The following is a 24,702-nucleotide window of genomic DNA, read 5'->3' as shown; positions in this document are numbered from 1 at the left end:
CAAGTGATATTTAAGTTTTCTTAGTAAAATACATTAAAATTTCAATCCATGTGACGTCACAGTCGGAATTAACATGGCGGCTGCGGTATCATGCGTTTTGGATACTTGTAGAACAGATTAAAAAAGGAGAAAATATTATGTCAATCTGTGGCTCCATGATTGACGGACAAACCAACAAATAAACACACTTTCGCATTTATAATACGGGTCGCGATGGATCAGAAAATAAATAAAACAAAATATTTCAAATTTTGATGGAATTATATTTACAATTTATTTATTTACATTACACAGACTTACAAAAATCACTAGCGACCTGCGCATACAAAAGACAAGTTTTTTTTAAATTTGAATTTATTTGGAGGATTCACAATAGATTTACTGCCGCACTTAGAGTCGCTAATCGTTACCTACTTAAGATTGAGTTAAAACGAGACAGATTTATGTGAGGGATACAGCTCTGTCTCGTTTTAACTAAACTTAAGTAACGATTAAGCGACTCTGAGTACGGCAGTAAGTGCCGATTTTTCAATCGTCAAATAACCTTTATCCTTATAAATTTGACATTTTGAGAGATTGCCTATACAAAAACTAAAGTTTTATTATATGTGTAGATTTTAATTTTTTAAAATGATTTTTGCTCTCGTTCCGATAGCGAGTAGTTTGACATGTACGTAGAAACCGACAAACATACAAACACACATTTTATATACATTCTGCTGACTATTAATATTACACAGCCTAGCTATATCTTAGCTGAGTAAAAATAAACAAATACCTCACTTTGATTCATAACTCATTACATTACAAAATAAAACCAAAGCCGTATTTATAAATCAATCAATCAAATCAACTATACGAGCGCAGTGAGCGCAAAATCTTATTTCGAGGTAACTTTAGTGTATTAAATGTACAAAACAGTAGACCCTGAGTCACTGAACTCTACTAATACAAGCATGCTGGACCTGCAATTGCCGATTCATTTTGAAGCAACTAGATTTTCGCCATTTCCTTTAAGAATGTAGAGAGAGATAAAGCCCTTTCATATCATATATAATATGATACCCCACTTGGTATATAAGAGTAGTAATCTTACTTTATAGTTGAAAATACTAATTATTTGTTCATGAACACATTTTTTATTTGTGATGAAAACCGATTCAATCCGTAAACCGTGAATTTGTGGATACATCATTAAAAAAATTAAAATGTGTTCATGAACAAATAATTAGTATTGTAAACTTTCAAAGTAAGATAACTATACCAAGTGGGGTATCATATGAAAGGGCGTTACATGTACATTCTAAAACAGATTGATTTATCGTGCAAAACTTAAAAAAAATTAACCGAGTACGGAACCCTCGGTGCGCGAGTCTAACTCACACTTGGCCGGTTTTTTTTAATCAATTTCAATCCTCGGCACGCTCGCTGGCGCACGTTTGAATCGGCTTAAAAATTAATGACATTTTGTATGGAACACCTTTTCCAGCGTACTTGTACATATTATGTCCTGTTCCAGTCCCCCAGTGTAATACCTAGATGTGATGTTTCGTCTCACTTTACGTCATTATTCTCATTACTAAGGGTCGTCACTCCTTCCATAATAGCGACGGCTTTATTGTGATGATAGTGTGATGGGATGTCAAATCCTTCAGCAATTTACTTACAGTACGCGTTCGAAAGTAATGTACATCGGTCTTTGGAATGACATTTCGGCTTTGTAGAGCATTGTCTCTGTCACTCATACCTATATGACGTTTTGTCGGTCTCAACGACCGAGACAGTGCTCTACAAATCTGCTATCTCCTTCTAAACGTCGATGTACATTATGATATGGTCAACAGCCCCTACCATAGTGATCGTGAGTGACCCCTTCCATAGTACTTTTATTGGGATATTAATACGATGGGATCCCTCAAACTTCTGGAATGAAATCTCTCATTTTTGCGGGTCATGGTCACTTCCAAAGTGGTAGGGGTGTTATCGGATTAGTATTTACATCATTATGTTCACAGTTGCGGGTGATGATGCCTTCTATTTATCACATTTCGGTTTCTTCACCAGTTTGGCCCACGCGGGCGGTTCATAGTCGTCGTCTTTGTTACGAGAGTCGTGTTTCCTCTCCTTATGTCGCTTCAAGTCGCTCCGTCTGTCCGTCTCATAGCTGCACTTGGCACAGCTATACCTCTTGCTCTTCGACGAACATATCCGGATGTGTTTCTCCAAGCTCACTTTGTAGTCCGTCTCGAAATTGCACTTTTCACACTTAAACATTGTCATACATGAAATGTTCGGTTTCCTGCGATTTTAGATTGTAGATCAAACTCGTGTTGTCTCGCTTTGTACTGCACTTGGAAATATCAAGGGGGAAAGAGAGAGAGATATATCCTAGGGTGGTCATGGTCATTGCTAAGGATCGTCACTCTTACCATAGTGATCGTGAGTGACCCCTTCCATAATAGTTTTATTGGGATACTAATACGATGGGATCCCTCAAACTTCTGCAATGAAATCTCTCATTTTTGCGGGTCATGGTCACTTCCATAGTGGTAGGGGTGTTATCGGATTAGTATTTACATCATTATGTTCACAGTTGCGGGTGATGATCCCTTCTATTTATCAAATTTCGGTTTCTTCACCAGTTTGGCCCACGCGGGCGGTTCATAGTCGTCGTCCTTGTTACGAGAGTCGTGTTTCCTCTCCTTATGTCGCTTCAAGTCGCTCCGTCTGTCCGTCTCATAGCTGCACTTGGCACAGCTATACCTCTTGCTCTTCGACGAACACATCCTAATATGTTTCTCCAAGATCACTTTGTAGTCCGTCTCGAAATTGCACTTTTCACACTTGAAAACACTTTTGTCACTCACAAATTGTCCGTTGTCGTGGGATTTGAGATGGTATATGAGACTCATGTTATGTCTTGCTGTGTACTTACATAAGTGACACTTAAACAGTTTGTCTTCTTTATGTTTCCTCTTATGTCTGACGTACTGGTGTTTGCTGGAGGTGGTATAACTGCATATCTCACACACTTGTATGACTTGTGTGGAATGCTCCTTCATATGATTCCTCAGCGCAGCGCTACTGGTAGAAGTGAAGCGACATTCGAGACAGTAGTATTCACAGAGCCGCCCCCATAGAAGCTTCGTCAAGTTGTTTTGGGACATTATGTCGACGGATTTCTTCTTTTTCGGCGATTCGGTTTGGTCGGTCGGTTTGTCGACCAGTCTGACGAGCGGCACGTCGTCCTCGTCGGTTTCGTCGGAAACTTCGACCATGTCGTATTTCGGTTCTTCGATGATCAGTTCGTCTTCGTCGCTCGAAGTTAAAAGGCTGACCGGGTCTTCTTTTCTATGGAATAAAACGAGGGTTGAATTTTCAAAAATCCTTTCAAAGTCAAATTCAAAGTCAAATGATTTATTCAAAATAGGTAATTAATAACTCTTATTGAAAGTCAGATGTTGGATTTCTAAGATATAGTGGTGATAATTATTACGCACGTAAAACTAAAGCTACGAGGGTTCCAAACGCGCCCAGGTCTGAGAAGAGCCCACAACAAACTCAGCCGGGTATTCTTTTTATTATCACCACTTTACAAAATTATTGAAACTTATTAGAACTATCACAAAGTCGTTAAGCAACTCATTCCCAAGCTTGCTTATCATTTAAATAATCCTTTACATTGTAATAGGATTTTTCAATTAGTTTACGTTTTATGAAAACTTTGAACTTGTTGAGAGACATCTCCAATATGTCTTCTAGAAGCTTATTATAAAATCTTATAGATTTTCCAATAAATGAATTGCTAACTTTACTTAGCCTGGAGATGGGCGTTACAAGTTTATTTTTATTTCTAGTATTTACATTATGACAGTCACTTTTTTTCTTGAACTTATTTATGTTTTTATGGACGTACAATAAATTTTCATAAATATATTGATTATGCACTGTCATAATTTTAACTTCTCTAAATTTAGTTTCTTAGCGGATGCCTACGTCATAATAGCGATTTGCATGCCAAATTTCAGCCCGATCCGTCCAGGAAGTTCTTTATAAATCTCGTGGGATCACCACGATTTAAGAATGCAATTCCTTACAGCATCAGGGCTGAGGACTTGGGTCCTCGAATTCAAAAGGTCTTTACTTGGTAAGTACCTCCAATATCAATTTGTTTTGTAACCGACAGTTTCTAAATCCCATCCATTTTTGTGGTCAGGTCCCGTACAGCATCAGGATTCAGGAGTTGAAAACCAAATTTTTTATGGTACAATGTCGCAAAGCTTTTCTATCGATTAAAACAAAATTACTCAAATCGGACAAAGGTAGAAAGGACCAAATTGCGACTCCCAAACTGAGTATCCATAATCCTACTTTGTACATAATAAATGTAGTTTATGGGCAAATACATTGAAATTGAAAAACACAACTCCTTTTTGAAAGTCGGTTAAAAGAAAGCCTATGTTACCCTCTGATTAACTCTCTACTTGTCTGTGAAAGTCCCGTCAAAATAGGTTCAGCCGTTCCGGATTAACCCGTTCGAACAGACAGACAGACAAAAATTTTTAAAACGCGTGATTCAGTTAGGGTACAGTTCAAATAACTATATGAGCTTAATTTGAGGTTATTTCGAAATTACAGACAGACACTTCAATTTTATTTATTAACTAGCTTATGCTCGCGACTTCGTCCGCGTGGACTACACAAATTTCAAACCCCTATTTCACCCCCTTAGGGGTTGAATTTTCCAAAATCCTTTCTTAGCGGACGCCTACGTCATAATAGCTATCTGCATGCCAAATTTCAGCCCGATCCGCCCAGTAGTTTGAGCTGTGCGTTGATAGATCAGTCAGTCAGTCAGTCAGTCAGTCAGTCAGTCAGTCAGTCAGTCACCTTTTCCTTTTATATATTTAGATATAGAGTATAGATTAGATACCATTATAATAACAACAAGGAGATCACTCACTTCTCCCCCAAGTCGATGACATCGGAGTCCCCCCCCGAAGCATCCCCCGGGTCCTCTGGGGGGAACATGAGGCTGCTGGGGTCCACATCGCACTGGACGCTCTCCAGCAGCATCATACAGTCCTCATTGGTGGTCTCGTCCACCTCACCACCTGGACAAAATCATTTCTTTATACAACAACTTCTCTTCTGTTAACCAGTTCAACAATAAATTGGACAAACATTTGGAAAACTCCGAGCACTTCTGATAGCGACGCATCGCGAAAGCTGCTTAGTCTACTAAAAAAATTATAACTATCCGTACCCTTATATAAATGCGAAAGTGTGTTTGTTTGTTGGTTTGTTGGTTTGTCCTTCAATCACGCCGCAACGGTGCAACGGATTGACGTGATTTTTTGCATGGGTATAGATAAAGACCTGGAGAGTGACATAGACTACTTTTTATTCCGGAAAATCAAAGAGTTCCCACGGGATTTTTAAAAAATCTAATTCCACGCGGACGAAGTCGCGGGCATCAGCTAGTCTAATAATAAATTTAAAAAGGAAATAGGTAACATCTAAATATGCAAGCAATCACACACTCCCACTTACACACACACACACACACACACACACACACACACACACACACACACACACTGTTGTAATTTTATTATGGTATATATTATATACATTTATTCTAAATCTTTTCTGTTAAAATAGTTTTCATTGTAATTTTAAGTAATCTCTTGTGGCCTTCTGTTAAATTTAAATTAAAATAATAATTGGGGCCGATTCTCTTGTACACAATCTCTAAACTAAACTAAAATGACACGTCTAAATCTATTGCTATCCCTTTCATAATGTTGCTTGCGGAAAAGGATACCACTAGATTTAGACTTGTTAATTTAGTTTAGTTTAGATATTGAAACCAAGAGAATCGGCCCCATTATGTAATTACGCTGTTGATTACTTTCAAATAAACAAAATAAAAAATAACACTTTTGCGTGTCTTTCAGCCCGATCCGTCCAGTAGTTTGAGCTGTGCGTTGATAGATCAGTCAGTCAGTCAGTCACCTTATCCTTTTATATATTTAGACTAACTAATGCCCGCGACTTCGTTCGGGTGAATTTATGTTTTTAAAAATGCCTTGGGAACTCTTTGGTTGCGACGTGATTGAAGGACAAACCAACAAACAAACACACTTCGCATTTATAATAATACGAGGATATTATACAAGAATCTTACCTTTCCCAACCGCAACTTCAATAAACACAGGTTCAGCTACTTCATCCACATCAATCACATCGTCTATTTCCCCGTTTCTCCCTATTTCCCCATTTCTCCCTATTTCCCCATTTCTCTCCATTTCCATATCCGAGGCCAGGGGCACTTCGATCTCTATAGACACGTCTGGGGAGTGGCTGTCTGTCGGTTGGTGCAAGGGGCGGATCTGTTTGATTTGGTAATGTGTTATTATGTCTTCAATGTCCTTGTTGCTTTCCGAGTCGGTTACTGATACTGTATCTGGCTGTTTTCTGTAACAAAAGTTACTATTGAAACTATATCTGGCTGTTTTCTGTAACAAAAGTTACTATTGCAACTATATCTGGCTGTTTTCTGTAACAAAAGTTACTATTGAAACTATATCTGGCTGTTTTCTGTAACAAAAGTTACTATTGAAACTATATCTGGCTGTTTTCTGTAACAAAAGTTACTATTGAAACTATATCTGGCTGTTTTCTGTAACAAAAGTTACTACTGAAACTATATCTGGCTGTTTTCTGTAATAAAAGTTACTATTGAAACCATATCTGGCTGTTTTCTGTAACAAAAGTTACTATTGAAACTATATCTGGCTGTTTTCTGTAACAAAAGTTACAATTGAAACCATATCTGGCTGTTTTCTGTAACAAAAGTTACTATTGAAACTATATCTGGCTGTTTTCTGTAACAAAAGTTACTATTGAAACTATATCTGGCTGTTTTCTGTAACAAAAGTTACTATTGAAACTATATCTGGCTGTTTTCTGTAACAAAAGTTACTACTGAAACTATATCTGGCTGTTTTCTGTAATAAAAGTTACTATTGAAACCATATCTGGCTGTTTTCTGTAACAAAAGTTACTATTGAAACTATATCTGGCTGTTTTCTGTAACAAAAGTTACAATTGAAACCATATCTGGCTGTTTTCTGTAACAAAAGTTACTATTGAAACTATATCTGGCTGTTTTCTGTAACAAAAGTTACTACTGAAACTATATCTGGCTGTTTTCTGTAATAAAAGTTACTATTGAAACCATATCTGGCTGTTTTCTGTAACAAAAGTTACTATTGAAACTATATCTGGCTGTTTTCTGTAACAAATGTTACAATTGAAACCATATCTGGCTGTTTTCTGTAACAAAAGTTACTATTGAAACTATATCTGGCTGTTTACTGTAACAAAAGTTACTACTGAAACTATATCTGGCTGTTTTCTGTAACAAAAGTTACTATTGAAACTATATCTGGCTGTTTTCTGTAACAAAAGTTACTACTGAAACTATATCTGGCTGTTTTCTGTAATAAAAGTTACTATTGAAACCATATCTGGCTGTTTTCTGTAACAAAAGTTACTATTGAAACTATATCTGGCTGTTTTCTGTAACAAATGTTACAATTGAAACCATATCTGGCTGTTTTCTGTAACAAAAGTTACTATTGAAACTATATCTGGCTGTTTACTGTAACAAAAGTTACTACTGAAACTATATCTGGCTGTTTTCTGTAACAAAAGTTACTATTGAAACTATATCTGGCTGTTTTCTGTAACAAAAGTTACTACTGAAACTATATCTGGCTGTTTTCTGTAACAAAAGTTACTATTGAAACTATATCTGGCTGTTTTCTGTAACAAAAGTTACTACTGAAACTATATCTGGCTGTTTACTGTAACTAAAGTTACTAGTACAGTGTACACTCTATATAGCGAAATTGAAGGGACCCGCGGGGTGATTACGTGAAACGTTGCAGTAGCGACAGCAACGCGACAGCAGTAGCAATGCGACAGTTCATTTGCTGTCTCTCTTCTTCTTCTTCTTATTTTCCTTTGTGGCTATTGCTGTCTCTCTCTAGCCGGAAGTTTGACAGCAGTGATCGCGAGATTTACGTCTGTCGCAAGCCTGTCGCGAGATACGTTATCACCCTGCGGGTATTTTACTGACAATCTAATTCGTTAATACCTACTTGTATTAGGAATATACACACACTAAAGTAAAAATACTTATCATTGTCATTGCACATCTGGGAAGAGACTGACCCCCATGACACGGGTTAACCTAGTTTGGGGGTCGAGGGTAACGTTAAGCAAAATTGTATTTGGAACAAATAAATATTTATTTATTTGTTTATTATTTGTTTTAGTGCGTTATAAAGAGTTCTCGTCAAACGGAAAGTAATTTTTCAACAAAATTATAGCCAGCGTCACTCAATACCTATGATGTAAGGCTCCTAATGATAGCCCATACATCCTAATCTGTTCACTGTTCAGGCATTTAGAAGTTATAATGGAATAAAGAAACTCACATACATACAAGAATCTTGTGAACATTACACTCCTTTTATTGGGTAGTTGTGTAAAAAGACAAAATTTGTTAAAAAAAAGTATTTTTGAATCGTCAGATGCATCTACCACTGATTCGGAATGCCTTTCCTAAGAAGAACCAGCAAGAAACTCGGCGGTAGCTCTTTTCAAAGTTTTGATATACAATATTATGCCATGTATAAGAAAAGTATTTGGAGTCAAATTCACGCTTTTTTATCGTTTAGATAATCTTCAATTGTGTAATATGCTTTTTCCAGGAGCACACTTAATAGATTTTATAAACTTGTGTAAAGGCAAGTCCAAAATAGTTTGCGGGATTTTGTTAGTTTGTGAGTTTGGAAATCCGATTTTGAAAATTCAAAACACACTTTTATGCACTAGAGCATAAAAAGCAGTTTTAGTCCGCTTACAACCAGCGTAAAGAAGAACTTTACGAGCATGAGAAGTGAAAAAAATTGTTTATACCTTTTCACGATATCATCTTCTTTAACTCCATTTCTCAGACTACCCTCACTGTCCTGTCTATCCTCAAGTCTATGGTCTGGAGAGGGCTTGCTCTGTCCTGTATCTGCATTGTCTGTGGCGACGAATTTGACTTCTTGTAATGGAATTGAATCTTCACCATCACTGGATTCTGTTTTCTCTTTTTGTGGAGACTTTGGGTTTGTGATCTGAAATTGAGATAAAAAAAAAGGTTTTTATATTTGGAGGTTCCCGTATCTCCATAAAAAAACCAGCCAAGTGCGAGTCAGACTCGCGCACCGAGGGTTTCGTCCTACAGTCGTATTTTTTTGACATTTTGCACGATAGTTCAAAATATCTGTTTTAGAATTCACAGGTGAAGCCCATACATATGATACTCCACTTGATATAGTTATCTTACTTTGATAATTGAAAATACTAATTATTAGTTGATGACCACATTTTAATTTTTTTTCAGGATGTAACGACAAATTCGCGGTTTTCGGATTTTTCCGTTTACTTATGCTATAAGACATTGGTACAGTACCCGACAGGAAATATTGTACATCGACCTTTAGAAAGAGATGGCGGTTTCGTAGAGCGTTGTCTGTGTCGTTGAGACAGACAAAACGTCACACAGGTATGAATGACAGAGACAATGCTCTATAAAGCTGAAATCTCATTCTAAAGGTCATGTCGAATTTCATGATTCTAGGTCAACGGGAAGTACCCATAGGTTTTGATTGCCGTGTTCAGGGTCACCTTCACCGAGTTGGTGATCGCGTCCAGCCCCTTGCGGCGCAGGCTGTACTGTTTGGGTGGGCACCTAGAAGACACTGGTCTCACCTTATCAAACACGCTGGGAACTACTTTCGCCTTGAGCCTCTTTTTGCCGCGTATCACCTCATACTGGTGCGGCAGAAAGTGCTGACTGCAGACCGCCGTGTCCAGGGTCACCTTCACCGAGTTGGTGATCGCGTCCAGCCACTTGCGGCGCAGGGTGCGGCTGTTTGGAAACCTGGAATGCATTTATTTATATTTAAAAATAATAATCATTGTCATTGCACATCTGGGAAGAGACTGACCCCCCATTATTATTATTATTATTATTTATTTATTATTTAATTAGAACGGCCATAAAGCCAATTACACTAATTAAAATACGAGTACAAACTAACATAAACATACTTACAAAAATTAACAACTTAAAATTATAAATTTTAAAAAGCAAAATTATAAATTTTCACAAAAGTGCAAGATCTGACCCATGAGGTCAGCCCATTTGTCAGCAAATATGTCACAGCGAGGGGACTCCTTCAGCAGTGCGTTGAGCGCAGCCAAAGTGCGCGGTATGGGTGACCTGGAACGCGCTACCGTGCGACTAAACGGACTTACGAAAAATTTGGAGCGGTGGCGGGTGACATGACACGGGTTAACCTAGTTTAGGGGTCGAGGGTAACTTTAAGCAAAATTTTAATTGGAACAAATTATTATTATTATATATCAAATTATTATTATTTATTATACAATTTATTATTATTATATCGATATTGATTGTTGACCTTTAAACCATGTGATATTTAATTTCTTACATTTTATACTTAGTAATTATTTTACTTAGTTATACTTACTTACTTATTTACTTTTACTTACATTTATTTACTTTTATTTACTTTTATTTACGTTTACTTAGTTATTTTACTTAGTTTTAGTTAGTTTTACTGAGTAGTTATTTTACTTAGTATAAAATAAAGTCGCTTCTCGCTGTCTGTCTGTATGTATGAACGCGTAGATCTTTTAAATTAAGCAACGGATTTTAATGGTGCTTTCACCAATAGATAGAGTGATTCAAGAGGAAGGTTTATATGTATAGTTTAATTCTCAAAAAATTAGAGATCCCTAGGGAAATTGAAATAATGTGAATTAGGTCAGAAAAAATCCTCTCATTTGAGAGTTTCCGAGGCGTGCGCTGCATAAATGGTCAAAGTTACACGAAATAATATATGGTGAAATTTTTTCTCTTCTAAAGTTCTACAATAAAGTCCGCGATAGCATACATGTATCTATTAAGGTTGGCTCGCAATAATCGATTTTATGATTTTCAAATGTGATCTTGGAGGAGAAACCCTTGGAGGGTTTGTTTCAGATCTAAGGCTTTTGAGGGTGTTTTTACTGACATACTATTAATTCTTATCAAAATAAAATAGTTGATCATCTGTAATATTCAATTTAGATCAAAATTGCCCTTTCCATCATTTAATTTAGAATGCCATCTTAGGAGATACCACAAAATTAAAATAAGTAATACGAAATATCGTAAGACCAGCTTATGCTCGTGACTTCGTCCGCGTGGACTACACAAATTTCAAACCCCTATTTCACCCCCTTAGGGGTTGAATTTCAAAAATCCTTTCTTAACGGATGCCGTCGTCATAATAGCTATCTGCATGCCAAATTTCAGCCCAATCCGTCCAGTAGTTTGAGCTGTGCGTTGATAGATCAGTCAGTCAATCACCTTTAGAATAGAATAGAATTTATTTTATTCAAGTAGACTTATTACAAGTGCTTTAGAATCGTTAACTAGTTTAATTTACCACTGGTTCGGAATGCCGTTCCTACCGAGATGAACCAGCAAGAAACTCGGCGGTTGCTCTTTGCTTATGTTATTTAACTTACTTGAAGTAGGTAACATCCTCTGCTGTAGGATCACATCCATCCACACAGCATATATCAGCCATTTTTATTCTGTGAAAAAAATAACACAAATTATTTTTAGTTCAATAAACAGCGCCAGAGAAAAAGTTTACACAACTGCCCAAAGAAAATATTTTTTTTAAAAACCGGCCAAGTGCGAGTCAGGCTCGCGCAACGAGGGTTTCGTACTACAGTCGTATTTTTTCGACATTTTGCACGATAATTCAAAAATTATGATGCATAAAAATAAATAAAAATCTGTTTTAGAATGTACAGGTGAAGACCTTTCATATGATACCCCACTTGATATAGTCACTCACTTCAAAATTTGAAAATACTAATTATTAGTTCATGACTACAATTATTTTTTTGTGTGATGTAACCACAAATTCACGGTTTTCAGATTTTTCCCCGAATGTCAGCTATAAGACCTACCTACCTGCCAAATTTTATGATTCTAGGTCAACGGGAAGTACCCTGTAGGTTTCTTGACAGACAGACAGACAGACGGGAAAAAGAATATAGATTCCTTTTTCCCAAAAGGGAAAAAGGAATCTAATACCCCCAGGGAAGGACATAGGCTACTTTTTATTCCGGACAATTAAAGAGTTCCCATGGGATTTTTAAAACCTAAATCCACGTTGCCGAAGTCGCGGGCATCAGCTAGTCTAAACTAATATTATAAAGAGGTAAAGTTTGTAAGTTTGTATGTAGGAAGTAATCTCTGCAACTACTGAATCGGATTTTGAAAATTATTTCAACAGTAGATAGACAAGAACATTATTCCTGAGTGACATACTGCTATATTATATTTTCAAAAAAAATAGAGATCCCTACGAAAATTGTGATAAGCTACCCGTGCGAAGCCGGGGCAGGTCGCTAGTCTAAATATATAAAAGGAAAAGGCGACTGACTGACTGATCTATCAACGCACAGCTCAAACTACTGGACGGATCGGACTGAAATTTGGCATGCAGATGGTTACTATGACGTAGGCATTCACTAAGAAAGGATTTTTGAAAATTCAATCCCTGGAGGAGTAAAATAGGGGTTTGAAATTTGTGTAGTCCACGCGGACGAAGTCGCGAGCACAAGCTAGTGTTATACTATATATTAGTGTTTGCTTTATCCGATTGAGTTGAAACTTTATACAGTTGCTGTTGGCACTTGCGTGAAGGTTTCTGTTACAGTGGCGTCAGCGTACATGACGAGTTGCGCGAGTCGCAATGCATGTGGTGGGGGCATAGGGTTTGTTTAAAAAAATTGGTGAACCAATAGGATTTGAACCCACACCCATCTATCTATAGTTGTTATCACAGCTTGCTGCCTTTACTACTCTTCTAGCTATTCATTCATTCATCAACCTATCGCCGGCTCACTACTGAGCACGGGTCTCGTCAGGATGAGAAGGGTTTAGCCATAGTCCACCACGCTGGCCAAGTGCAGTTTGGCAGACTTCACACAGCCGAAAACATTATTGAGAGCTCTCAGATTATTGCATCAGATTTGATGTGTGAGATTATAAAAAAAACTTTATTTGAACTTTGTTTTATTCTTTTAGGTACCTAATAATTATTCTTTGCATATTTATTTAAAAAAAAAACTATTAAGTAAAAATTAATTTTTCAATGCATCAGTGTACCACCGCCTTTACATTCCCCATTATAACTTGTTCCGCGTCCTTACTCTGGTATTCCAATATCGCAACGGTATCAAATCCATTTCTCGACCTTATGCCTCTAAAAATAAGGTGCCAAATACAATATCAAGCGGCGATCTAACTTCGCAAGTTTACGAAGCGATTTCCAGAGTAGGACGCGCCAATAATCAATTTCGATCACATAAAACTTAACGAAAAAGCTAATAAATCTATGTTAAATAGGCAATTCAACTTAAAATTCATCAGAAAAACTTATTTCGCGCGCAAATAGTTCGAAAACAAGGTTAGAAACTGCGAAAACAAAAATTTAAACTTACCACAATTTCCGACTCCGAAATGCTTCCGAACCACTAAACATGCATTAACTAGCTATACCATATTTTTTTAAAACCTTATTTACTCCAATAATACAATAATTACACGAATAATCTAAAAATAAGAACGTAAATTATTTACTATTAATTTCCATAAATTATTGGATTTTTGACAACTGCTAGTGTTGGGCCTACGATTGCAAATAAGCCGATGCCGAATCGATAAAGCAATAAAGCTGTGACCACGCTAGCAATTTGTTAATACGATTAATAAATATCGATAATATTTTTTTTAACTATAACAAAAACATTTGAAACTAAACTCAGGACAAAAATATCTGAAACGTAGGGAAACAGCACGGAAACCTGAGACGGAAACAGTGAATTTCTCAAAACAAGTGAATTAGTTTCAAAGAAAAAGTTTTGTTATGTTGGCAGTAATCTTTTCTGCCTGGATCATAAATCCATGCCACTGAATAAATACCTTTAGAAGTGGCCCTAATGTGACTCTTACTGTTAAAACGAGATAGCTAAATGCATAAAGGCTCTTATTAGAACGTGACAAGATGATTAATTTCTGTCCTTATCACCGTGGCCACTTTTTTGTTTGTCAAGATGTATTTGTACGTGAGATCTTGACAAACAACGTGAAGTGTATAAGGAATGACATTTCACAAGTCACTTAGATACATCTGCTTGAGCAAGAGGGACTGAGGGTGCCACGCTAGTTGCATATCTGATGATCCATGCTGTTCTCTTATATGCGGTGTTGCTAGTAAATAATCTTAAATTCACACAATTTTTTTAAATATTAGCTCTTGCCCATATATTCGTGCACAAAGGATTCCGTACCATAATATATAAATAGGGCAAAAAATCACGTTTGTTGTATGGGAGTAATTATTAATTTATTTCTATTCTGCCTTTGTATTAGGTGTTATAGCGGCAAAAGAAATACATAGTTATTTAATCTGTAAAAACTTAAACTTTCTTACTATCACGGTTCATTAGATATCGCCTGGTGACATACGGACGGACAGCGGTGTCTTAGTAATAGGGTCCCGTTTTGTCCTTGAGTACGGAACCCTCAAAAGCAGACGTAAAATCAAGATGGTCGGCAATCGCAAGTCCAGCGAACTTATAATTAGTCTATAGAGGTCAGTGGCGTATTCGACAAATTCATAGCCATAGCCGAGCCCACAGACAGAACAATTATGTGTTATTGGTCTGTGATATTGAATACCCGCTGAGGCATCGCTGAGGTGTATTATCATTTACCATCACCATTATCTATGCCGCTGAGTGAGGAGGTGAGGAGCACAGAGTAGGTACTTTTTACATAAGGAGTGAAAAGTGAAATTATGTATATCAATGTATATCTGTGATGTATATTATGAGTTGCATGTTACCACGCATGTTACTATAAAAAATTTAATTTAATATTTACGTCTTTTTTTCTGGTCGGTGATTTATGTCGAGCTCACAGACTTTTATGTGCTCACAGAGTTTATAATACTGGTTCGGGCTTGAGTTTCAAGGCAAAACAATAAACATCGACAATGCGGTGTTGTGTGCCTTTCTGCCGAAATACTTCGGACAATGTATCAGAGGGAACAGGGAAGGAGATTAGTTTTCATGGGTGAGTATATCATATTTTGAGTCATAGTCATGATGATTTCAACTCGCAAGTAATCGTAACCATTTACCATAGTCGAGTTCTCACTTGTGTAGTCAGTTCTGTGCTGACTGCTGGTCTGAGCCAGTCTGAGCAGTAGTCAGTCAGTACAGATCAGCTAGTCACGCTGGTGCTCCTTGAAACACTGTCCTGCAGCCCACTTGCAGCAAAGTGGTTATCAAATGTGTTACAGTACTTACATAAAACATGAGTATGTATAGGTGGTTCTTCTGTGAAACACCAATACTATGGGTACAGGTTTGTTATGTATAACATAAAAGGCAATTTCCAGTTTCCCCAGTGAAGCGCATCTCCGTGCTGCTTGGCTCAGAGCCCTCGGCAAACAGGATAACCTACCAGGCTCTGCTGTGGTCTGCTCGCAGCACTTTCTACATGATGACATTTATGAAACGGAAAGTGGCTTACGGCAACTTTGTACTGGTGCTGTTCCTTCAACGGTGCAGGTAACTCATAATGTCATGTTATGTATTGTTAGTTGTAAGTAAATCTAGAAGTAACCAGTTACATATGTATTTACAGGTTTGCATGATATGCCTAGACACTGACGCCAAGCTGTTTCTAATGAATAAACACAAATTGGATGAAGCATATGAAAAGTTAACTGGACATCCTGTAAGTTGTTAATGTATGATGTTCTTATGTGTTGTATACACACACAGGATAGAGCCATGTATATTGTATACACACACAGGATAGATCCATGTATATTGTATACACACAGGATAGAGCCATGTATATTGTATACACATACAGGATAGATCCATGTATATTGTATACACACACAGGATAGATCCATGTATATTGTATACACACAGGATAGAGCCATGTATATTGTATACACACACAGGATAGATCCATGTATATTGTATACACACAGGATAGAGCTATGTATATTGTATACACACACAGGATAGAGCCATGTATATTGTATACACACAGGATACAGCCATGTATATTGTATACACACACAGGATACAGCCATGTATATTAAAGTTGAATCCCTAGATAGAACCTACCTCGCTGTACACTGTCAAATGCTTTAGATAAATCTGTAAACAGTGCACGACAAACCAGGATTATTTAAGGAATGTCTGATTACTTTAATTATGTGTTGTTTCAGCTGTGTGATCTAGGAAACCTAAAACAGACACTTTGTGTACAATGTGCTCAGATATTGATCAACTTTAGTAGATTTAGAGACAAGAGCTTGAGAGCTCGTGCACTGATGATGGACTTAGTTGGAAAACATGAATTAGTGAGTACTTAATACATAATGTGAACTTCTTAGTTCTGTATTTGCTCTTAAACTTGTGTTATTTCTGTTCAAGGATAACTGTACACGTTGAATATTTAACTTGTCTCTCAACAGATATCAAAACGACATATCCAAATGATAAATGGCACAAAACACCAACTAAAGAGTAATATGGTGTTGACAAAGCTAGGACCTGACAACTGTGACTTACACGTACTAGAACACCCCGCAGAAGACAAACAAACCGAATTAGAGGAAACAGGCCACCAAGTTGTAGTGAAAACTGAAGGAAGGGATGACTCTATGTCGGTTGATGAGGACATAGATATGGTCAATGAGGATGACAACAATGCAGACAATATCAAAGATGAGCTTGTAACTTGTAATGATGAAGACATATCCCACTATAGCATTATGGTGGAAGCAAGAGCAATTGATGAAGCTCTCTACAAAGCTCTCAAGATGAAACATATGAGTACAAATGGCGAGGTGAGATAGTTTTCCATTTTTATACGCTTTCATATAGTTCTTCTTTCTTTCTTCACTCTGGGCTGGTTTCCGCAACGTTTCCTTCCGTTGTGCGTGCATTGCCCCTGCCCGCTGAAGTCTTCACTCCAGCCATCCAAGCTCGCTCCAGAAGCCGAGTAGACCGTCCAGGTTGCCGAGGACTTCATGGAATGAGGTTGGGGAACCCAAATGGCGTTCGCGTTGTTCTGCCACGCCCGTGCACTCAAGAAGCACGTACTTTAATATACATATTAGCTTTTCTAATAGTGGAGGGGAATGAATTTTTGAAATGAAAATTCTTTAGATGCAACTTGAGAGAGATTATTTGAGAGTAATTCAGATCTTTTTTTGAAGTAACATTCATACATCACTTCTGCTGGAAATATAAACAGATCAGCTGTTTTCAGACCACCACCTTTTATTGAGGTGGCCTCAAGTAGTTAGTGCCATAGATTTTAATCTTAACCTACTTTTAACCTTTTCGAGCCGGACCGCAATATAAGTTATACTTCCATTGTGCTTTAAGGTATATTTTTTTTGTATTTGGCAGAACGGTGACAGTGATGCTGAATGTGACACGTCACAAGTATGCAAGCCTCATACAGCTGTGAGCTCCAGCTCTGCACACTCTTCACTCATCACTGGGAACAAGTCAGTATACCTGCCTACCAATAACGTTTAGTTCAAGTTACAGTTAGAATACACTCGTACTAGTATCAGAAATCATAATACTCTTTCCTTTTCTCTAACCTGCTATAATATGTAGTACAACTACTTGCTGGCTGGTGCTCCCCAGTACACTCTAGATACATTCTGATTATTTCACAGGCAGGCAGGCCCCAGCCCTTCGGCATATTCTGCTCAGACCTTAGGTAAGATACGGCATTATTCATCATTTGACATTTTACATATTTTTATAAACAAGGTAATAGTTAAAATGTTTCATTTCAGTCGTTCCTCTGCCCGCGAGTCTAGCGACAAGTAACGAAATAAAAGTGCCTTCAACTGAAGAAGCCGATACAACCGTCAGTTGCCGTTACAACAAATTAACTGATTGTTTTGTCAAATTATATGATGTTTTCTCCAAGAAAGTTGTACCAATACGAGACGGTACAGCTGTTAGGTCTTGTTTAAATCAAAACATTGCATCTGAAGATATCCGTTATCAGGCAAAAAGTCACGATGACGTCTCTACAAGAGAATACGTTCAACCAGGCCCTAATACAGTACAAGTAATTGTATCGAAAACTGTACAAAGTAAAACTCAATGTTCGTTACGAAATAGTTCACACACTGAAGAAAGAGGGTTAATTTGTGATTATTGTCAAAAAATATTTACACGAAAAAGTATCTTAGTTAAACACATAAAGACTCACGCTGAAATAAGATGGTTCACTTGCAAGATTTGCCAGTACAAATGTAAATATCCCAGTGATTTAAAGACGCATATGCAAATTCACACTGGCGATAAGCCATTTGCTTGCAAGGTATGCGATTACAGATGTACAACAAATTGTAATCTAGTGACGCACATGAGAACCCACACTGGTATAAAACCTTTCGCGTGTAAGTTATGCGATTACAAATTTACACAAAATGGCCATCTAGTGAGGCACATGAGAACCCACACTGGTATAAAGCCTTTCGCGTGTAAGTTATGCGATTACAAATTTACACAAAATGGCGATCTAGTGAGGCACATGAGAACCCACACTGGTATAAAACCTTTCGCGTGTAAGTTATGCGATTACAAATTTACACAAAATGGCCATCTAGTGATGCACATGAGAACCCACACTGGTATAAAACCTTTCGCGTGTAAGTTATGCGATTACAAATTTACACATAATGGCAATCTAGTGAGGCACATGAGAACCCACACTGGTATAAAGCCTTTCTTGTGTAAGTTATGCAATTACAAATGTACTACAAATAGTAATCTAGTGTCGCACATGAGAACCCACACTGGCGATAAACCATATTCCTGTAAGGAATGTGAATACAAATGTGCATATAAAAGTAGCTTAAGGAAGCATAATATGAGAGTTCACACTATCACTGGCGAATAGCCTGTGTGCGTAATCCCAGCAAAATAATGTCGAATTTCTGGATTTGAGTTGGATAGATTTTTAGTGCGTAACGTCGTGTAATTGTGCGTGAAAGTTTTAAATTTGTGCGTCCAACCAATAAGTAGATATTCGAAAAAAACGCGTTCTGCCAGGAATACGTCATCCCAGCTACACATTTTTTTCCCAATGGACGTACGAGAAAAAAAATAGGTCCATGAATTAGTGCGTTTTAAGAGGTAAATGTGCGTGCTAAAATTAAATTTGTGCGTCATAACACTTCGAAGATATTCAGTTTTTTGCTGGGATGACGTTTAACCATTTCTTATATCTCTTAAACGGTTAAACGTATAGATGTGATTTTTTTACACATGTTGCTATGAATTTGTGCGTAATGTTTGTAAAAACAGAATTAAAAAAAAAATTACCGTTCAGTTTTTATAATTAAAAAATAAAATCACGTTATTAGGTCCTAGTACTTTAAATATGACCTCTAAAGATAAACTTATACCGTTGATTTGTCCTTTATAACGGCTCACAGTATCTTATCAAGTTTCATTGGAGTATTTTAAGTATTTATTGAATTATGAAGAAAATTACTACGACAGGACACGATATTTTTAGACATTTAATTGGTCGAGTTTTTTATGAGTTGGCTAATTAAAATTTCTACCAATAATTAGTGCGTCAGCTCATTTATCCATCTGAAAAATATAGCCCAATACACAGATAAATTATAGAGATATAATCAAAAACCTATAAGATGCGCAATACAATGATAAACCGACAAAGTTTGAATAGCCACAAAAAAGCGACCGTGTCATATATCGTGCTAACCTTCCAAAATTGATAGTATTGTACCATTACTTTTTTAGCACTTAAGTACAGGTACGTACATAATAGTTAGTGAAAATTAAAACAACAGAACAGTTCAATATATTTTAGTTTACAAGTTACAAGTTTTAGTTGATCAATATTCTGACTGAATACCAATTGTAAATAGGTAAGTAGGTAATCTAAAATTATTGTATTAACATAATTTGTCATATTAACATAACAATAAAAATAATCAACAGTAACAAAATAGTAAAAAAATCTAGAAATAGAGATAAATCACGTTGAATCAACTAGTAGCTGGTGCAGTGCCCCATATTTTCCCTAACCTACCTAAGAATTTGCGTTACCTAAGTTACGTGCGAAAAAACATCTAGGATGGATCCCTCTAAAAGGGAACAGCTGTATAAACAGCGAGCGTCGTCAAGAACTACATCAGCAAGCCCAAGAAAAGGACAATCACAAAGGACAGGAAATAAAATAACTGTTAACTCTAATTATAATAGGAAATAAAATATCTATTAACCCTCATTTATGTTTTATTTTAGTGAAATAGTAGGTAGATCTTCAAAGTTTCAAACAAGTTTTAAGTTCCTACATTCTTACGAAAGACATACCTACTAGGTACTGCCTTACATTAAGTAAGTGGGCTGTATGTGGTCAATACGTAATTTCAAAAACTAATGATTTTATGTATTTGTAATGTAAGTAGGTGCATAGTGTTTGTAAATATAACTAGATACAGCCTATAGAAAGCTGTCCACTAGTACACTTGTAGCTCTATCGGTTTATGCCACAGATTCACGGCGGATCCTAATTGCGACGTTGCCAAACTTAATAGCATGGCTTGTAAGTAAAGATGGCTGTGGTCGGAACCTTTGGTACCTATTAGTTTTAAAATTCAGTTTTATTGCCGTGTTTTGAAGACGAACGGGTGGCTTAGTTTAACAGTTTCCAGAAAACTATATTGTTTAATTATGGCTTGTGACCAGACAATAGGACTGTTTGCTTTTGTTTGTTAAAATCCCGTGGGAACTCTAATATTTCGGAATAAATGTAACGGGTCACTTATGCAAAAATCACGTCAATCTGTAACTCTGTTGCGGTGTGATGGAAGCACAAACCAACAAACAAACATATTTTATAATAATGCTCGCATTTATAATATTAGTATGATTAATAAAAAGCTTAATAATTTTGTGCGCACATGTACCAGAAAAGAAATGGCACAATACTATCAATTTTGGAAGGTTAGCACGATATATGACACGGTCGCTTTTTTGTGGCTATTCAAACTTTGTCGGTTTATCATTGTATTGCGCATCTTATAGGTTTTTTGATTATATCTCTATAATTTATCTGTGTATTGGGCTATATATTTTTGCAGATGGATAAATGAGCTGACGCACTAATTATTGGTAGAAATTTTAATTAGCCAACTCATAAAATACTCGACCAATTAAATGTCGAAAAATATCGTAGTCCTGTCGTAGTAATTTTCTTCATAATTCAATAAATATTTAAAATACTCCAATGAAACTTGATAAGATACTGTGAGCCGTTATAAAGGACAAATCAACGGTATAAGTTTATCTTTAGAGGTCATATTTAAAGTACTAGGACCTAATAACGTTATTTTATTTTTTAATTATAAAAACTGAACGGTAATTTTTTTTTAAATTCTGTTTTTACAAACATTACGCACAAATTCATAGCAATATGTGTAAAAAAAATCACGTCTATACGTTTAACCGTTTAAGAGATATAAGAAATGGTTAAACGTCATCCCAGCAAAAAACTGAATATCTTCGAAGTGTTATGACGCACAAATTTAATTTTAGCACGCACATTTACCTCTTAAAACGCACTAATTCATGGACCTATTTTTTTTCTCGTACGTCCATTGGGAAAAAAATGTGTAGCTGGGATGACGTATTCCTGGCAAAACGCGTTTTTTTCGAATATCTACTTATTGGTTGGACGCACAAATTTAAAACTTTCACGCACAATTACACGACGTTACGCACTAAAAATCTATCCAACTCAAATCCTGAAATTCAACATTATTTTGCTGGGATTACGCACACGAATAGCCTTTATCATGTTCGTGAGCCGCATGTCTCACTCCGCCACCGAAAGTCCCTACAAGAGAGTTCGTCAGTGGACGTCTATCGGTTGTTGATGATGATGATTCTATTCTACTTATCCTAAAGTAAATACTTATCCTAAATATAAGTTTTAAAATATCGTACATTTGGTTTAATGTTGTTAGTTTATAAGTATTGTTATTTAGCTTTTAATAAGATATGTGTGACGTGTAGATACCTAATGTTAACGGCTTCGGTATACGGAAAAACTATGATCATACCTGAATTTGTGTAACCTGTAAATATTTTTTCTTAAATAAATATATTTTTTATTATTATTATTACTAGCTTATGCTCGCGACTTCGTCCGCGTGGACTACAAAATTTCACCCCCTTAGGGAGTTCAATTTTCAAAAATCCTTTCTTAGCGGATGCCTACGTCATAATAGCTATCTGCATGCCAAATTTCAGCCCGATCCGTCCAGTAGTTTAAGCTGTGCGTTGATAGATCAGTCAGTCAGTCAGTCAGTCACCTTTTCCTTTTATATATTTAGATTAAAGGTCAGAATGGGGAAAGTGACCCGATGGGGACGAGGAAGTAGAATGAAAAGAACTTGTAGGGAGTCAAGAAGGCGCCCCGGGAAAGAGCCACCGAGCAAGTACCGAACGGGCGCCCTCCCGCGTTTCGCCCCATATAACTACGAGGCTGGTGGGGCCATGGGTGGTGGTGGTTATCCTAAATAGAAATAGAAATAGTTTTTATTTGCTAGAATGTGGTACAATTTGGTCTTAAATCTATTTTGCGCCCTTGACATTCAACCAATAACTGTGTGCAAATTATTATAGTATACATTATCATAGAATAATAAAGTGTGAAAATTTACAGTCAATAATCTACTTAATTTATTTAAATTTAAATTTATCTACCTAGAAAGTACCTAATGTTAACAATATGATTTTATTTAATATAAAAAACGCATGTCAATGTCAATAATTATTTAAAAAAAAAGTATACATGTTCTTCAGTTAAAAAAATAGAAATAATAATCTCAGAATAACACCACAATAGTTAAGGTCATATCAATATCAATGAGTCAGTCATATCAATCATAAATTATTAAATATAAACATTTTATCCGCCTCTTTAAAATTAAAAAAGTCACTTATATGGTTTAAAGGTCACAAATAAAACTATGCACTATCATTAGTCTTTATCATATTTTTTTTTTTATGTTAAAACAATTTACACATTTCAATATACCTTATATTAAAGTAAAGCCCGACCAGACAAAACACATCGCCATATTAGAAATTTACGGAATTAAAGGTGTCCCTTTATCCTGGTTTAAAAGCTACCTAACAGCACGTCAGCAATGTGTGAAAATCGATGACGTCCAAAGTCTGCCGAGTGGAATAACGTTCGGCATTCCACAAGGCAGTGTCTTAGGGCCGACGCTGTTTTTAACATATATCAATGATCTATGTGACATGGAAATAGCGTCAGCTCGGATAGTAAGCTTTGCAGACGACACGGCTGTTATTTTTAATGGAGACAGCTGGGAAGCTCTTCACAATAGTACAGAAATAGGTCTTAAAAACATAGCTACCTGGCTCGAGAGAAATTTAATGACATTAAATATACCTAAAACAAAATTTATAGCTTTTCATATATCTAAAAAAACGGAACCTCCCAACAATTTCAATATTAGACTTCACAGCACCACTTGTTACATTGAAGCTGTTGGTTGCTCCTGTCCCTTTGTTGAAAAAGTACAGACGATCAAGTACCTCGGTGTATATATTGATCAAAAGCTAAACTGGAAACATCATATTCAAGCCCTAAAAAGTAAGGTCCGAAAACTGCTTCATATCTTCAAAAAACTCAAATTCTTGAAGAACAAGAGTGTTTTAAAAATGGTCTACTTCGCATTATGTAACTCTGTTCTCACATACTGTATAACCTCGTGGGGAGGTGCAGCAAAAACCATTCTGAAAGAATTGGAATGTGTACAGAGAGCGTCTCTAAAGGTTTTATTCGGCAAGCCTCGTAGATATTCAACTTATAAACTACATACGGAAAACTATATATTGACAATCAGACAGCAATACTATTTACAAACTATTCTAAAGTTTCACCAAACCACAGAAGTACTTCATAAATACAACTTAGACAAAAACTCAACTAAACGTACAATACTGTGGCCAAAACCAATAACAAAAACTTCTTTTGCTCAGAGATTCTTTCGCTACACAGCACCTTTTCTCTACACAATCGCTAACAAACAACTCAATCTATTACGCAAATCTAAATATACATGTCGCAAACTATTATCTAATTGGCTCCTCCAAAAATCCTACGAGGAAACGGAAAACATCTTAAGGCATAACAAAACATAAAACGGAACTAAATTACGCATGTATACATAGCAATACCTATACAGGAATATAACATATCTAAATAAAATAATGTAAATAATGAAAAATATAATAAATTAAATACACTTAAACAATCCACCAGCATCTCAATGTTTTGCATATACTACCACATTTACTTTGTGTGCGTGGAGTCGTCACTCCACTCACCTCTGGCACTATAGT

The 24,702-nt window shown here is 36.4% G+C and overlaps 2 protein-coding genes and 1 long non-coding RNA gene across 4 annotated transcripts in view; 2 read left to right on the top strand and 1 right to left on the bottom strand.

The window, feature by feature from the left end:
• The window catches only part of LOC138404264 (uncharacterized), a 99,380-nt gene that overhangs the window by 18,290 nt on the left and 56,388 nt on the right, over window positions 1–24,702 (top strand). The window lies entirely within an intron of this gene.
• LOC117994284 (uncharacterized) lies at window positions 243–13,950 on the bottom strand. 2 transcript variants are annotated; one of them, XM_069507754.1, is made up of 7 exons: window positions 13,663–13,950; window positions 11,668–11,736; window positions 9,838–10,009; window positions 8,995–9,200; window positions 6,191–6,480; window positions 4,964–5,120; window positions 243–3,351 (listed from the first exon to the last, which is right to left on the bottom strand). In XM_069507754.1, exons 2-7 carry the CDS (start codon window positions 11,727–11,729, stop codon window positions 2,613–2,615), a joined length of 1,626 nt encoding a protein of 541 aa, XP_069363855.1. In that variant the 5' UTR covers window positions 11,730–11,736; window positions 13,663–13,950; the 3' UTR covers window positions 243–2,612. The 2 variants fall into 2 exon arrangements, with proteins under 2 accessions (XP_069363855.1, XP_034838067.1); XM_034982176.2 differs by having other exon boundaries at window positions 4,964–5,114.
• LOC117994282 (zinc finger protein 778-like) lies at window positions 15,076–19,187 on the top strand. Its single transcript, XM_069507688.1, has 8 exons — window positions 15,076–15,298; window positions 15,627–15,798; window positions 15,875–15,967; window positions 16,476–16,610; window positions 16,725–17,099; window positions 17,668–17,768; window positions 17,946–17,989; window positions 18,069–19,187. The coding sequence occupies exons 1-8, from the start codon at window positions 15,219–15,221 to the stop codon at window positions 19,184–19,186; spliced, it is 2,118 nt and encodes a 705-aa protein (XP_069363789.1). The 5' UTR covers window positions 15,076–15,218; the 3' UTR covers window position 19,187.

Source organism: Maniola hyperantus, chromosome 26, assembly GCF_902806685.2.
Source record: "Maniola hyperantus chromosome 26, iAphHyp1.2, whole genome shotgun sequence".
Classification (NCBI taxonomy): domain Eukaryota; kingdom Metazoa; phylum Arthropoda; class Insecta; order Lepidoptera; family Nymphalidae; genus Maniola; species Maniola hyperantus.
This window is presented reverse-complemented; position numbering and strand designations above follow the sequence as displayed.